The sequence below is a fragment of the Lampris incognitus genome, chromosome 15 (genome assembly GCF_029633865.1).
Source record: "Lampris incognitus isolate fLamInc1 chromosome 15, fLamInc1.hap2, whole genome shotgun sequence".
Classification (NCBI taxonomy): domain Eukaryota; kingdom Metazoa; phylum Chordata; class Actinopteri; order Lampriformes; family Lampridae; genus Lampris; species Lampris incognitus.
Genome location: NC_079225.1, coordinates 44,275,510 through 44,292,748, shown reverse-complemented (window position 1 = coordinate 44,292,748; position 17,239 = coordinate 44,275,510). Strand labels below are relative to the sequence as shown.

Below are 17,239 nucleotides of genomic sequence, written 5' to 3'. Positions count from 1 at the left end.
CGGGTCGGATCCTTTGGTCGACTAGTTAACGTTGTCGCCCGCGGTGCGGGAGATCCGAGTTCGCGTCCTGGCTGTGACGGTCCGGCCGGGCTGCCCCCCGGAATTCGCTACATTGGCCGGTGTACACCCAGTACTTTCTTGTACTGGCGACCGGTGCGCCCACAGCACCAGGGGTAGATGACAGTCCCAGTCTCGCCGGTGCCGTGAGGTGACAATAGCTAGTTGTGTTGTGAGCGTACGATTGAGCCTCTCCACCAGTCCGTCCTTCTGGGGGTGGAGGGGCGTCGTCCTGGTCTTCTTCACCCCCATAGCGACGGACTGAATGCAGCGAACTCAGGGGGCAGCCGAGAACCGCCACAGCCGGGACGCGAACTCGTGTACTCCGCACCCGCGGGCGACAACGTTAACCAGTCGACTAAAGGGTCCGACCCGTTAGCCAAGGGCTACCGAGCCTATTCATCCGTGATCGTTACATTGCCCCCCATTGCCCCCTTCCTTCGGGGGCAATGTAACGATCACGGATGAATAGGCACTGTGACGTCACAGCCAGGACGCGAACCTGGGGCTCCCGCACTGCGGGCGACAACGTTAACCAGTCGACTAAAGGGTCCGCTAACGACCCGTTCTAGTCTGCAACATCGCCTTTTCAGAGCATTGAGGAAATGTCAGCAGAACACAAGGATCTTTTGCTGCATAATGATGTTCACTGGCTGAGCAAAGGCTGTCTGTTGGAGAGGGTGTGCGACCTGCGCGATGAGCTTGTGTCATTTTTATCTGGACTGTGGAGCCAAAAAGCCCAAGAATACCAGAGCTTATCAAGTGACAATAAGATGATGGCATATGTTTTTGTGTGTGTGTGTGTGACATCATGTCTCATCTAAATCACCTTAATCTGCAATTACAAGGCAAGAGTCACACTGTTGCAGACATGTATGAAGCGGTTGGAGTTTACCGCGAAAAGCTGAACCTTTTAGAGAGAGACAGGATCACGTGTGGGACACATGTACACGTGTGGGAGGATCCAGCGATGAAGGATTTCGTGATGAGCCTGACAGAAAGCTTCAAGAAATGATTTGAAAGCTCCCCTAAGCTCTCAGGTGACATCCTCCTCTTCCTGAGACGACCGTTCTCCGTTTTGGCTGACGGCCAGTGGACTGCAGCGGCCAAAAGGCTGGTACCTTCCATAGATGAGGCAGCTCTTCAGATGGAGGTCTTTGAGATGGGAACATCGGATTTGCTCAAAGCACAACACAAGTGCGTTGGGGTGAGTGACTTTTGGATCAACGTGGTTCCCCAACCTCGATTCAAAAACATGAGAGCTATTGCAATGCTCCTACTCAATTTTACCCTCCACGTACATATGGGAGTTATAATTTTCTTCAGTGAACTCGGTCCAAGAACCAGGAAAGAAACAGACTCTCCAATGTACATCTTGGACAGTGTCTCAGGCTACAGGCTCGACATCAGAAGGACTGCCTCATCCCGTCGCGCTCACCGATTGGTGAATTAACATCGATTTATTTTTGTCCATAATTAAATGGTTGGTTTTGGACTTAGTTTCAGAAAGCCATTTTTTTCTTGTGTGACCCTCAACACAGGCTTTAAGAATTCAAGGATTAAATTATTACTACTACTATCACCACCACCACCATTACTACCACTAATAAGAATGACAATAATAATAATAATAAATATAGCCGCAAGCGGCGATTAATGGGGTCCAAGCAGTATTGCAGCCGCCATATGTCCGATCTGTTTCATATTTGGTACATGGCTTCTATGTGACACAAAGAATAAGCCTATCAAGTTTCATGAAGATTGGCCATTCACACTAGCAGATATTAGCTGCTGAATTTTGATTGGCTGTTTGGCAGCCATTTTGGTAATCCAGCCAATCAGCACTTTAGGCAATGTAGCCAAATGGGTCCAAGTATAAGTATACCAAATTTCAGATTTTGTGATCAAGCGGTTTTTGAGATGTCGGATTACTTAGGTCGCCTGTGTCCTAGACAATTACCGTAATTTTTTAAAATGTCGTAACACTTCCATTGCTTCAGAAACATATGCCAGAGTTTCCAAAACTGGACCAGACGGTGTCTGATTTCTTGCGTCCTAGCCGACTGCCGTAAAAAGAAAAAGTATGTCGTTATACCCAGGTGTCCTGGCGTGTGGTATGTAGAGCTGCAGCGCTTCCACACCAAATAAGTCAAAATAGCGGGCAAACTATATGACTAACATAGGTGGTCCCGATAGTAAAGTTGTTGAGCACATTGAGATACATGGGTCGATTAAGTTTTGTGTTGATCTGACTTATGCTGTGGGAGTTATGGCCTTTTAAGCATGACCCTTTGTTATAGCGCCACCATCTGGCTGACATGGGTGATTTGTAGTGCCAGAGTAGCGGGGGGCCGTATGAATCCACATACCAAATTTGGTTGGTCTAGGACTTACGGTTGCTGAGCCTCAGACACTTTTAGCTGAGAAACCTTACCCAAACTAATACAAGTCAAAATGGCGGGCAAACTATATGGCTGACATATGTGGTCCCGATAACAAAGTTGTAGAGCACATTCAGATGCATAGGTCTGTGCAGTTTTGTGTTGATCTGACTTATGGTGTGGGAATTACGCATGACCCTTTGTTATAGCGCCACCATCTGGCTGACATCGGTGATTTGTGGTGCCTGAGTAGTGGGGGGGGGCATAGGAATCCACGTACCAAAGTTGGTTGGTCTAGGACTTATGGTTGCTGAGCCTCACACACTTTTAGCGGAGAAAAATAATAATAATCCTAACAAATACAATAGGGTTCCACCAGCTTCGCTGCTTGGACCCCTAATAATAATAATGAAAATAATGATCACTATAATAGCAGCAATAACAACATCTGCACATAAAACAATTTTTGCTGGCACAATGGAAAAACGTTTTGGCCCTTGGGGGAAAAAAATTGGGGAACCCTGGTATAGTGTATGGGCAACGTAGTATATAAGCAATCTACTACTAATTTCGGCTGCTCCCGTTAGGGGTCGTCTGAAATGGATAGAGAAGCTTATGTAGCACATTCATGCGTATACTCTCAATATGGCCGAACAGAGACAGGGGAAGTGTTGACCACCGGTCCAAATCCTTACTGATATTATGAATTATGCTTTTGTAATTTGCATCATATAGCTTTCCTATTGATGGGGGGGGGGGGGATTTGAATGCCAAGGTATTTAATGCCATCTTTAGGCCATTTAAACCCACTCTGGAGTTTGACCGTTTGAGAAATTCTACCACTTACATACATCCATTGCCATTGTTTTGTGCACATTTACTTTATAACCCGAGAAGTACCCATATGTGGAAGCAAGATCCTTTAAGTGTGGGATTGTTGTTGTAGATTCGGCTATATATAAAAGCACATCATCTGCATATAATGATAATTTGTGTTCCTCATTTATTGCCCGTCCCTTTATGTTATTGCCGTCTCTAATAAACTGTGCTAATGGTTCAATACTAATATCGATGCTGGTACCGTTCTGTCACAAATCACTCCTGATACTCTTCTCTACCCACTCCACCCTGCCTGCACTAGGTTGTTGATTATTTAACCATAACAAAACTCTGTATAGTAGCAATATACCTGCTCTGCATACATGCTTGCCTCCAATGTCCTGTTTGTTGTTCCATTTATTTCTTCTGTCTCTTTTTTGTTTTTGTTGCGAGTGATGTATGCAAATGCAAGAAGCTGCTGTGAATCAGTCAAATTCCTCGTGCATAGGCACACTCGGCCAATAAAGTTAATTCTGATTTCACTACACTGCAATATTCATTTAAGACTTTTTGCCTCCACCTAGGAAGGAATGTTACAGATTATAATTTCCCAACGTTTCGGAGACATCGGTTAACAACAATAACACAAGAAATTGCGAGTCTGCATTGTCCTAGCCAAGTCAGGTTCGAGACATTATGCTGTGAAGTCTCTAGACAAGACAGAGTCCGACTCAGTACTCCAATTTTAGTTATCTAGGACTGTAAATCGTAATGCGAGTTGTTTTACCAGTTGGCGCGAGTCCTGTCCAGGGGGGGAGTCCTCCTCATCCATCTCCTCCTCAGTTCCATCAGCCCACTGCTCCTCTTCCACCTCCTCCCCGGAGGACTCGGCGCCCCACGGGCTGATGATGCCCAGCGGCCCGTCCAGGTAGGGTGGCATGATTGGGATGGCGTCCTCGCTGACGCCGCGGACAGTGATATGGTCCGTCAGGAAGTGGTCTTCACAGATGATGTGTTGCTCTGTCAGGTCCTGCTTGTCCGTCTCCCTCAGGGCCGCCAGCCAAACCTTGACCCTCGCCGGGTCTTTGGGGAAGTTGAAGAACCTCTTGGGAGTCCGGCTGAAGATTCCTTTCTGCTCGGTCCGGTTCGGACATCCAGACACCACACACTTCACCATGGTGACCTACATCCGAGCGGCAAGCAATGAATCAGCCCCCTGTTTATTTACGAGAGCTCCACGTTAGGTCGGACAGGAAGAGACCAGCTTTATTTTCCCCGGAAGTGGAACCTCGGATTTATTTAGCAGCCAATGGGGTGCGGCGAATGGTGACCAAAGGCGGGCTGTTTCTTCTTCATATTTCCCATTTTAACGTGGTTCTGTCATGGTACTGCAACCTGCTGTAAAGGAGTCGTATAAAAAGAAAGAAGCCTCGTCCTCCAGAGGTCGCACAGCGGAGAACCATCCGCGTTTGACCATTTTTCGAAAAGTGATTATTGAGTGAATGAAAATGATTATTACCACTATAGTTATCGGAAACACTAGCTTTGGTGGATATATAGAACAGTGATCTTCAAAATACCTCATATCAAAAATTGTTGTAAGAAGTTTTTTTTTTGCCTGTAACTGCACAAATATAATCAGGATCAATAAATATTTACTCAAGTAATATCTAATTGGCCTTGCTACCGTAATACTGCAACGTAGCCTTAGATATGTTTATAAAACTCCCAGTGGGGAATCCAGACCATGTCATGCTGAGGTAAGCGTGCCGCCGCCAGAGAGGGGCTCTGCCAGAGTCCTCCCATCTGCATAATGCAAGTCATTTTGTTGAGTTCCTTCTGAAACTGTTGGGAGAGTTTTTAGGCTCCTGGCAGCACCACTCTTGCCTAGTACAATCACACAGACTATTACATATGAGCAGCTCCACTAGAGCAAGCGGGGGTTAGGTGCCTTGCTCAAAGACACCTCGACATTTGTGTAATGGACGTTAGATAGATAAGAGAGATTTTCTTATTCACTTTCCACATCCATATGTCCCTGTCGGTGCATCATATGAGCGGACCCATCTACTATTACTACCACTTCTGGTTGCTCCCGTTAGGGGTCGCCACAGCGGATCATCCGTTTCCGTCTCTTCCTGTCCTCTGCATCTTCTTCTGTCACACCAGCCACCAGCATGTCCTCTCTCACCACATCCATAAACCTCCTCTTTGGCCTTCCTCTTCTCCTCTTCCCTGGCAGCTCCATATTCAGCATCCTTCTCCCAATATACCCAGCATCTCTCCTCCAAACATGTCCAAACCATCTCAATCTTGCCTCTCTTGCTTTGTCTCCAAACCGTCCAACCTGAGCTGTCCCTCTAATATACTCGTTCCAAATCCTGTCCTTCTTCCTCACTCCCAATGAAAATCTTAGCATCTTTAACTCTGCCACCTTCAGCTCCGCCCCCTGTCTTTTCATCAGTGCCACTGACTCCAAACCATATAACATGGCCGGTGTCATGGTTGTGTGGTCTGGGTCATCAGTGCTAACCTGTGCTCCATTCCACGATTGGCTTGCCACGTCTGTTCCTGCGCTTGCGTTGCTCTCGTGATCCCCATTCCCTTACGTGGCTTCCCATTTCCGTTGCTGCCCCTGCTTTACTCACCTGTTCCCCATCCCCTGATTGGCGTGCCTGTTCCTGCTCACCTGCGCCCAGTTTCCCTGATTGGCTCCCCAACGTTACATAGTCCCGCTGATTGCCCTGCCTCATTAGTGGTTGGTAAACGGTAACCTATGTTAGCCGGATGCTTCACGTGTCTAGTCTTGCGTGCTGTCTGTCTGTAAGTCTGTTTGTTTATTAAAGCCTTGTTCTAGCCCAGCTTGTGTCGGCTCTCTGCATTTGTCCTCTCTTCCTGCTGTAGAGGTGACAGTACGACTATTGTATTTACGGTCATCGCCACGGTAAACTTCTTTGGCTGCTTTGGTTCAAATTCAGGAGTGATCACATGGCACCTTTAAGAAGTGGTTTGGAACGACGGCGAGAAAACTTCATTTGCTGAAGAAACGGAGTCGGGGTCATTTCCCAGTGCTCCCCTTCAGCTAACGGTAAACCGCTGTACGATTTCCCAGATGTGCTCAATTAAAAGTAACGCATCACATTCTGCAGTTGATAAAAACAGATTATAATCAGCTTGATTTGACCCGTCGTACACAAATTCATCAACACGTTTATGCGATCAGCCCGGCCCATCCAGCATCTGCTCTGCACTTGATAACCTTCTTGCCAATACGTCACATTTAAACATGGTGTGATACCTGATGTGACCTGTCTGTGTCATGTCTGCGTATCTTCTGTCTTAATTGTTTTTACGTTCTTGAGTTCAACGTCGTACACGGTTTTGTCTCTCCCCTTCGCCCCCAACAGGCCTGTTGGCTCTTGTCGGGCCGCCCTTGGGAATAAGAATTGTGTTCTGAAGTGACGAGCCTGGTCAGATGAAGGTTAAACAAGTAAATAAACCACACTATATCGTGTTTCTTAGAAAGTGGCTCATGTAAACTTTGTGTGAAGTTGAATCCGGTGCGTGCTGTGACACAGCCGGGCTGCAGTGCCGCGCACGGCCGCTAGCGGGCAGCGCAGGAGGAGGAGGAGGAGGAGACAAGAAGAAGAGGAGGAGCAGAGAGGAGGAGGATAGATAGACGGGATAGATTCGGGGCGAATCGGGGAGCAGCTGACAGACAGGAGAGGGAAAGCGGAGGGGGGAAGAGTCTCCGGACCGGATCATGGCCACAGAGAGCGTCTCTCCGTGCACGGGCTCCAGTCTGCTGCAGCCCATCAGCGAGATCATCAACCTGCCTTTAGACCAGGTAACGCTCCGACGAGCTACCGGGCACGCGCTCGCGCTCGCGCACGCACACGCGCACACATTCCGCCGCATAGCCGGAAAAACCCCACCGGCTCTGGCGTTTTCAGGATGCTGCTGCCTCTCCCTCTCTCTCCATTGCATCCTATTACGCGCACGCGCACAGCTTTATCGTAAACGCATCGGGTTTTAATCGCAGCCTTGGTGCATTTTCATTTCACCGCCCGAGCAAATGAGTCGTCCGGTGTGTAAAATGCAGCTGACGGGAGGCAGGAAACAGACGTCTGGTTGAGCCTGATTCATATTTAATCATCGCCAGGCCCTGTGCAGCATCCTGCTGTCTTTAAAAAAAAAAGAAAGAGACATTTCAGATGTTATTCGGTCCATTATACTGCAGCTCCTTCGGCTCGGTTGTGGCTCTCGTTCTCCTGGTTGTAGAACCCACCAGAACCGCCAGGCCCAAGTCCGCTGGTCTGTCCCTCCGCTGTCTGTCTCGGCCCAGTCTGCTCTGAGGAGCGAGACGCTGGTCTGTCCCTGCGCTGTCTGTCTCGGCCCAGTCTGTCTTAGCCCAGTCTGCTGGTCTAACCCTGCTGTCTGTCTCGGCCCAGTCTGCTCTGAGGAGCTCAGCTGGAAACACCGAGACGCTGGTCTGCTCCTGTGCTGTCTGTCTCGGCCCAGTCTGTCTTAGCCCAGTCTGCTGGTCTAACCCTGCTGTCTGTCTCGGCCCAGTATGCTCTAAGGAGCTCAGCTGGAAACACCGAGACGCTGGTCTGTCTCGGCCCAGTCTGTCTTAGCCCAGTCTGCTGGTCTAACCCTGCTGTCTGTCTCGGCCCAGTATGCTCTGTGGAGCTCAGCTGGAAACACCGAGACGCTGGTCTGCCCCTGTGCTGTCTGTCTCGGCCCAGTCTGATGGTCTAACCCTGCTGTCTGTCTCGGCCCAGTATGCTCTAAGGAGCTCAGCTGGAAACACCGAGACGCTGGTCTGTCTCGGCCCAGTCTGTCTTAGCCCAGTCTGCTGGTCTAACCCTGCTGTCTGTCTCGGCCCAGTATGCTCTGTGGAGCTCAGCTGGAAACACCGAGACGTTGGTCTGTCCCTGTGCTGTCTGTCTCGGTCCAGTCTGCTGGTTTGTCCCTCCGCTGTCTCTCTCGGCCCAGTCTGCTCTGAGGAGCTCAGCTGGAAACACCGAGACGCTGATCTGTCCCTGTGCTGTTTGTCTCGGCACAGTCTGTCTCAGCCCAGTCTGTCTCGGCCCAGTCTGCTGGTCTGTCCCTCTGCTGTCTGTCTCGGCCCAGTCTGCTCCGTGGAGCTCAGCTGGAAACATGGAGGCGCTGGCACCAGTCAGTGCAAAGACACACATTTTCATCTCAATCACATCTACTGGCCAAGTGTGTCTCCCTCCACACATAAGGAATTGGTCTCACTTTCTGTTACACGAGACACACTGACAGCACAGAGGTGGAGGTAGAGGAGGTCCAACAGACATAAGTGAGGGCTGGTAGGGATACTGTCAATAGGTACTTGACCGTTTTTTGTACAAATTACAGATCAATCCTGAAACGGCAGACATGTGGTGCTGACTTCCTGGTTCTCTGTGTGGGCTGATGGGTAGAAGGCCACCAGCCTTGGTTTGTGCTGTTGTGGGCTAATGAGGAGGGAACGCTTCTGGCTCAGATCCGGTTGGCCGTGTGGGTTCTTGGCTCATCATGGTTCAGTGTTCCTGCTCCCTCAGACTGCACGGTTCCATCAGTACACCAGGGATCTCACTGGCCCAGTGTGTCTGCTGGATGGTCTTAACTGCTTTTAACACGAGTCGGTTGTTCAGCTGAATATCCATTGGCTGTTAAATGCGTCCAGCACTAATTATCTTGAAACAGGTGAAATCCACGAAAACACAGTTGAAAATCAATGTCATTAAAGGCATGCAATGACAAAAGAGCTTCATTATATCGGACATTTTACGTAGTAAATTTACTGGTGATTCCTGACTCATTGAACTTTTGACCTTTGCACTTTGGCCTGTCTGTCTGTTGATGATGGTTGGACTGGTGTAGTGGTTGGACTGGTGTGGTAGTTGGACTGGTGTGATGGTGTGCTAGTTGGACTGGTGTGGTGGTGTGGTAGTTGGACTGGTGTGGTAGTTGGACTGGTGTGATGGTGTGGTAGTTGGACTGGTGTGGTGGTGTGGTAGTTGGTGTGGTGGTGTGGTAGTTGGACTGGTGTGGTGGTGTGGTAGGTGGACTGGTGTGGTGGTTGGACTGGTGTGGTGGTGTGGTAGATGGACTGGTGTGGTAGTTGGACTAGTGTGGTAGTTGGACTGGTGTGATGGCTGAACTGGTGTGGTAGTTGGACTGGTGTGGTGATGTGATAGTTGGACTGGTGTGATGGCTGAACTGGTGTGGTAGTTGGACTGATGTGGTGGTGTGGTAGTTGGACTGGTGTGATGGCTGAACTGGTGTGGTAGTTGGACTGGTGTGGTGGTGTGGTAGTTAGACTGGTGTGATGGCTGAACTGGTGTGGTAGTTGGACTGGTGTGGTGGTGTGGTAGGTGGACTGGTGTGGTGGTGTGGTGGTTGGACTGGTGTGGTGGTGGACTGGTGTGGTAGTTGGACTGGTGTGATGGCTGAACTGGTGTGGTAGTTGGACTGGTGTGGTGGTGTGGTAGGTGGACTGGTGTGGTAGTTGGACTGGTGTGGTGGTGTGCTAGTTGGACTGGTGTGGTGGTGTGGTAGGTGGACTGGTGTGGTAGTTGGACTGGTGTGGTGGTGTGGTAGTTGGACTGGTGTGATGGCTGAACTGGTGTGGTAGTTGGACTGGTGTGGTGGTCGGACTGGTGTGCTGTGGTGTCCAGGCTCTGCTGCGGTTGCTTCATGTTGCAGGGTGTATGTACATCTCCTCTTGATTGGGATGAATGGGTTATTCACAGCTGAGCCCGTAGTGAAGTCCGAGCTGCTCGCCTGTGGTGTGAACAGCATCTGATGCTGTTTTGGGACCTTCAGCAATGAAACGCAGGAGCTCAGCGTCATTTATCCCTTCGGTCTGGGGAGACGTGAGGCTGTCTGGCTAACCTAAACGCTCCTTTTACACCTTATGGATTATGAATGAGTGACACATCACTCGTTTGGCTCTAAAACCTGTTAAGTAGACCTGGATCAGATGTCCTCTGGATGAGTTGAACAGGCCCAACATCCAAATATGTCCGTCTGGGGAAGGAAGGCAGTTGTTCAGCGACAACCGCCCGGCACTGAACCTCCTTCTCCTCTGTGGATGTGTAGACCCCAGGTGTTTTGAGGTACGCTCAGGTGTCACTGTGCTCTTCTGGCTTGTTTTAGTAGAAGCGGTAGTGTAGATTTAGACCCACGGGGAATGGAACCTCTGACCCTGTCACTATTGGTGCCTCGCTCTATCCAATGAACCTCTTGTGTGACCGCGAAGGACTTGGGCTAACAAATCAAATATCAGGATTTCCCTGTGACGGTATTCAGTGGAGGGCTGTTGGTGCCCCCATAAGATGTTGCCACAGCAGAACATGATGATGGGGGATCATTGGTAAGGCGGGGATGGTGACCGAGCACGTGGAGACGTTCATTATTCATCTCACCAAAACAGTGGAATAAGTTCAGGAAAAGGTCTCACTTTACTGTAATGCAGCCTTTAAGACCAGGACATCCATCCATCCATTATCCGAATCACTTATCCTGCTCTCAGGGTCGCGGAGATGCTGGAGCCTATCCCAGCAGCCATTGCGCGGCAGGCGGGGAGACACCCTGGACAGGCTGCCAGGCCATCACGCTGCGCAAACACACACACATTCATACCTAGGGAGAATGTAGTACGGCCGAGTCACCTGACCTACGAGTCTTTGGACTGTGGGAGGAAAACCCACATGCAAACGCCACACAGAGGACGACCCGGGACGACCCCCAAGGTTGGACTACCCCGGGGCTCGAACCCAGGACCGTCCTGCTGTGAGGCGACCGCGCCAACCACTGCGCCACCGTGCTGCCAGACCAGACATGACAACATTTAATTTATATCACAATATTATCAGAAACACAATCCCCACTACACAACTAGTCTAACCACCATGTATACACACTACATATCCTGACATGAGCAGGTGTATGACTAACACAGATACTGATACCTGTCATGAAGGCCGTGTTTCAAACTACCGACTGTAATCTGAGTATTGGCCACAGTGTCTGTTCTCCCTTCTCTTTCTCTCTTTCGGTCTTTCTGTCTCCTCCAGACGACTGTCCTCCTTCCTCTTATATTAATCCACCAGAGGAGCCTGGACACACAGAATGCAGAAGAAAACACAAGTGCTAGTATACGTGCATTGTGCAGGGCTACGGCACCGTCCCGGTGGAAGGATAAAGTTTTTATGATGAAGTATCTTCAGGGAAAATACTTCCCTGGAACCCAATCTGAGCTGGAACACAATCTGAGCTGGGATGAGACAGCCAAAGATGCCACAACACAACCGAAAATGGCAAAGAACCACAGTGACTCTTCAGTCAGTGTGGTGACAGAATGTACTGTGGTACTATGTTAGTACTGCATGAAGTGCGGCTGTCTGTGTACCATGTGTATCAGTATGTACTGTGGTACTATGTTAGTACTGTATGAGGTACTGTTGTCCCTGTACCATGTGTATCAGTATGTACTGTGGTACTATGTTAGTACTGTATGAGGTACTGTTGTCCCTGTACCATGTGTATCAGTATGTACTATGTTAGTACTGTATGAAGTACGGCTGTCTGTGTACCATGTGTATCAGTATGTACTGTGGTACTATGTTAGTACTGTATGAGGTACTGTTGTCCCTGTACCATGTGTATCAGTATGTACTGTGGTACTATGTTAGTACTGTATGAGGTACTGTTGTCCCTGTACCATGTGTATCAGTATGTACTGTGGTACTATGTTAGTACTGTATGAGGTACTGTTGTCCCTGTACCATCTGAATCAGTATGTACTGTGGTACTATGTTAGTACTGTACGAGGTACTGTTGTCTGTGTACTGTGTATCAGTATGTACCATGGTACTATGTTAGTACTGTATGAGGTACGGTTGTCTGTGTACCATGTGTATCAGTATGTACTGTGGTACTATGTTGGTACTGTTAGAGGTACTGTTGTCTGTACCATGTGAATCAGTATGTACTGTGTTACTATGTTAGTACTGTTAGAGGTACTGTTGTCTGTGTACCACATGTATCAATATGTACTGCGGTACTATGTTAGTATTGTTAGAAGTACTGTTGTCTGTGTACCATGTGTATCAGTATGTACTGTGGTACTATGTTGGTACTGTTAGAGGTACTGTTGTCTGTACCATGTGTATCAGTATGTACTGTGGTACTATGTTAGTACTGTTAGAGGTACTGTTGTCTGTGTACCAGTACGTAATGTGGTACTATGTTAGTACTGTTAGGGGTACTGTTGTCTGTGTACCATGTGTATCAGTATGTACGGTGGTACAATGTTAGTACTGTTAGAGGTACTGTTGTCTCCGGACCATGTGTATCAATATGTACTTTGGTAGTATGTTAGTACTGTACGAGGTACTGTTGTCTGTGTACCAAGTGTATCAGTATGTACTTTGGTACTATGTTAGTATTGTTAGATGTATTGTTGTCTGTGTACCATGTTTATAAGTATGTACTGTGGTACTATGTTAGTACTGTACGAGGTACTGTTGTCTGTGTACTGTGTATCAGTATTTACCATGGTACTATGTTAATACTGTTAGAGGTACTGTTGTCTGTGCACCATGTATATCAGTATGTACTGTGGTACTATGTTAGTACTGTTAGAGGTACTGTTGTCTGTGTACCACATGTATCAATATGTACTGTGGTACTATGTTAGTACTGTTAGAAGTACTGTTGTCTGTGTACCATGTGTATCAGTATATACTATGTTAGTACTGTTGCACGTACTGTTGTCTGTGTACCATGTGTATCAGTATGTACTATGTTAGTACTGTTAGAGGTACTGTTGCCTGTGTACCATGTGTACCAGTATGTACTATGTTAGTACTGTTGGAGGTACTGTTGTCTGTGTACCATGTGTACTATGTTAGTACTGTTGGAGGTACTGTTGTGTGTGTACCAAGTATATCAGTATGTACTTTGGTACTATGTTAGTATTGTTGTCTGTGTACCATGTTTATCAGTATGTACTGTGGTACTGTGTTAGTACTGTACGAGGTACTGTTGTCTGTGTACTGTGTATCAGTATGTACCATGGTACTATGTTAGTACTGTTAGAGGTACTGTTGTCTGTGCACCATGTATATCAGTATGTACTGTGGTACTATGTTAGTACTGTTAGAGGTACTGTTGTCTGTGTACCACATGTATCAATATGTACTGTGGTACTATGTTAGTACTGTTAGAAGTACTGTTGTCTGTGTACCATGTGTATCAGTATATACTATGTTAGTACTGTTAGAGGTACTGTTGTCTGTGTACCATGTGTATCAGTATATACTATGTTAGTACTGTTGGAGGTTCTGTTGTGTGTGTACCATGTGTATCAGTATGTACTATGTTAGTACTGTTGGAGGTACTGTTGTCTGTGTACCATGTGTATCAGTATGCACTATGTTAGTACTGTTAGAGGTACTGTTGTCTGTGTACCATGTGTACCAGTATGTACTATGTTAGTACTGTTGGAGGTTCTGTTGTGTGTGTACCATGTGTACTATGTTAGTACTGTTGTCTGTGTACCATGTGTATCAGTATGCACTATGTTAGTACTGTTGGAGGTACTGTTGTGTGTGTGTGTACCAAGCTGTTGTGTTAGTGTCATAACTATTGTGAGAGAGCGAGAAACCGACCAGCTGTAGGAGTTCAGAGCCGTGGACCGGAGCGGTTCTGGTTGTGATTGGTCCCGGTTCTGGTCTCGTGTCAGGACAGGAGTGTGTTAGACGGAGAGAGACACTGACTCTCGGCCTCAGGGAGTTGTCGGCTGTCTGAAATGAGGAAATGAGAATATTCACTGACGGTAATTTACAGATCAGAGGCTGCTGGGAGCCGTCTGACTTGCTGTCACATCAGTCAACATCATCTCACCTGTCTGGACCTGGGCTGGTAACCATGACAGGTTGTCTTGATATGAGAAAAACATTTTGGCAGTGTTTTTTGACATCTTGACTACTTTATCAAAATACAAGACTTCACTATTTCCCATATTGTTTTTCATTCATTCATTCATCTTCAGCCGCTTCTCCGGGGTCGGGTCGCGGTGGCAGCAAGCTAAGTAGGGCACTCCAGATGTCCCTCTCCCAAGCAACGCCCTCCAGCTCCTCCTGGGGGATCCCAAGACGTTCCCAAGCCAGATTGGACATGTAGTCTCTCCAGCGAGTTCTGTGTCTACCCCGGGGTCTCCTCCCAGTTGGCCGTGCCCGGTAAACCTCCAAAGGAAGGTGCCCAGGAGGCATCCTAATCAGATGCCCGAACCACCTCAACTGGCTCCTTTCGACGCGAAGGAGCAGCAGCTCTACCCCGAGCTCCCTCCGGATGTCCGAGCTCCTCCCCCTATCTCCAAGCCCGGACACCCTACGGAGGATTCCATATGACTCCCCATATTGTACAGTTTTTAATTGTGAGAACTTGGATTAGAGTTTACCATTATACCCAACAAACTGTAGTAGCCTAATTCATCAGTGGTATTCTTTGGATTTTACCAAAGTTGTCATAATAGTGCCTAAATACAAACGTAAAGAATCGTTTATTTGTACTGCAGACTCGTCTCAGACCCTGCCTTATAGATACACATCAATGTCAGGGATCAGGAACAATTTATTGTCGTCTCATCCGTGTACGAAAGTACACGGATGAGACGACATTTTGTTTCTCCTAGCCCACAGCAGTGCAACACAAAAGACAAAAAAAAACATATCCTAAACAAAATGACACCACCAAAAACATACAAAAATGGAGAGGAAAAAAAACAACACAGTCCAAAAAATGTCACTGTCCAGAGAACAAACACCAGCCAGCATGACTGTCGGAACTGACGGTCTAGGGCAGTTAGCTTAGCCTGCCCCGCTTCCGCGTCCTGCCAGACCGCCCTCGGTGCTTCCTCTTGGGGCGCAGCTCCAGGCAAGGCCGTGGTCCCTCGGCCCACGGGACGCAGCAGACCAAGCGCTCCCAGCCGAATCAATGCCAGCTCTCCCAGCCATCAAACGATATCGACCATCACAGATATAATTCTTCGCACGGTGACACAAACTCGGGCGCAGATGTAGACCTGGGTAAAGACACGGCATCGTCGGAACTGGGTGAGGCCGTCGCAAATGTGTGTTGGCGCCGCCATTTCCCAGACTAGGGAATATACAGAAATATACAATATACGGAGATCACCAACTGAAAACAATCCTCTCTATTTCTTTCTGGCTTTTTACATTACTTGAATTGCAGTGTCAGAGTGAGTGACACTACAATTCAAATGCCTGATGTTGAAAAACGTACTTATCAAATAGACCTGACTCCTGACCTCAGATTTATTTATTTTTTATTAAAAAATAAATAAGACCAGCTAATTCCAACAGAAAGGAGGTGCACTGCGGACAGAACGATTTCTCTGTACCCCCCCCCCACTCCTCATCAGCCAATCAGAAGAGGGCTCTGCAACTCGGCGTCTCCATTGGTTCCTACTTGCTGTCAATCAGTTCGTGCATTCACGAGGCTCTTGGGCAGAAGTGAAGGGGGCGGATTGTTTTGCAGGACGATTTCAGAATACAGCTAACTCTTGCTAACTTCCGCCTAGGATCACTTACTGCCACTTTAATGAAAGGGTTAGTTTCAGAAATAATATTGAACTTGTTCATCAAGACAGTCACGACATTTATTATGCCTCCCTAAATAAAAGCTTTGTCACTGTACCATAGTCTTAGTGGGTCCAACGTGGGTTCGGCATGGTACTGTTACGGTACCGTCAGTATTAAAGAGGTTGTAGACAACTTTTCAACTGTACCCCCTCTAGCGTTTCCAAGTGTTTTTATTGTTTCGGCCGCTGTTGCAAAGACAACCAGATCCTTTCTGTTTATTAGCAGCCTGGCTACTGTCCAAAGCAAGAAACAATCAAAAGAATCCCAATTTGAACTAGAAACCCCGATCTCAGTGCTGTGATAAAGACAGAGTAAAACATTCCGTAGTATTAATAAGTAGGCAGACTGTGTTACTTACTGATCCAGTAGAAAGATGCCAACCGAATGTCAGTTTGGATCCCCTCAAGTCCAGGGTGTTGTAGTGAACTCTGTTACCCCATCGAGATCTCCCCCCCCCCCCAGCCAGAGTTCAACACAACGCCGGAATGCTTGATTAACCTTAACCCAACTTAAACATCAACCTAACCTTAACCTAACTTCAACCTAACCCTAAGCTTAACCTAAAGCGTACCTTAACCTAATCGATAGCTAACCTGTTTCCACGCGAACGCTTTCCTCTGGCTAGGGGGAAACGGATCTCGACGGGGAAACCGAGTTCGACATAACACCGGAGCTCTCTCCACCGAGTGAATGAATGCCTGCGCAAGGTTCTCTCATTTTGCCTCTGTTTCCACCTCTCTCTTTTGCGTCCTCCGTCAACGGGGCTCCTTTTCCGGATAGAGTTTCCACTGCCGCTTCGGTTGTTCCGCCGTCCGCCATTTCCGCTACTAGGTCTGGCTACCGATAGCTACCGGGGAGAATAAATGCGTTATCCTCTTCCTGTTTTGCGCCGCGCGATGGTTGACGCACTTCCTTTGTGCCGTAAATCGAGCCTTCGTTTTCCCGCGAGGTGGTAGACGCAGCGAAGGGGGCCGACCCCCCGGCGATCGGCCGGTGACTCTTTTTGTGGGTTACATAGGGAACCAATCTAAATGCCGATGGTGTCATTATTCTACAGCTGTTACACTGTGAAATCAACATTTACTTCATAATAATGTAAACTACTAATAAGACACGTTAGCCCCAAGCTAATGGGTCTGACCCTTTAGCCGAGCGGTTAGTGACGTCGCCTTGTGGTGCAGTACACCCCGTATCGAATCCCGCACCGGGCAAGAAAATAACCGATTACATTGGTGGCAGCGGCGGGATCCGGAAGTGTGCAGATCCTCAGAAGTCTCTTCGGAGCGCGGGAAGAAC

The 17,239-nt window shown here is 48.0% G+C and overlaps 2 protein-coding genes across 2 annotated transcripts in view; one reads left to right on the top strand and one right to left on the bottom strand.

Moving 5' to 3' along the window:
- e2f6 (E2F transcription factor 6) overlaps nucleotides 1-4,497 on the bottom strand; it is a 30,638-nt gene extending 26,141 nt beyond the window's left edge. Inside the window, exon 1 of the mRNA XM_056294889.1 lies at nucleotides 4,045-4,497. Within this exon, the coding sequence (XP_056150864.1) occupies nucleotides 4,045-4,434 (390 nt within the window). The 5' untranslated portion in view covers nucleotides 4,435-4,497. The remainder of the gene's footprint in view (nucleotides 1-4,044) is intronic.
- A 2,523-nt stretch (nucleotides 4,498-7,020) lies between these two features.
- The window catches only part of mboat2b (membrane bound O-acyltransferase domain containing 2b), a 58,563-nt gene continuing 48,344 nt past the window's right edge, over nucleotides 7,021-17,239 (top strand). The window contains exon 1 of the mRNA XM_056294948.1: nucleotides 7,021-7,104. Coding sequence (XP_056150923.1) covers nucleotides 7,021-7,104 — 84 coding nt within the window. The remainder of the gene's footprint in view (nucleotides 7,105-17,239) is intronic.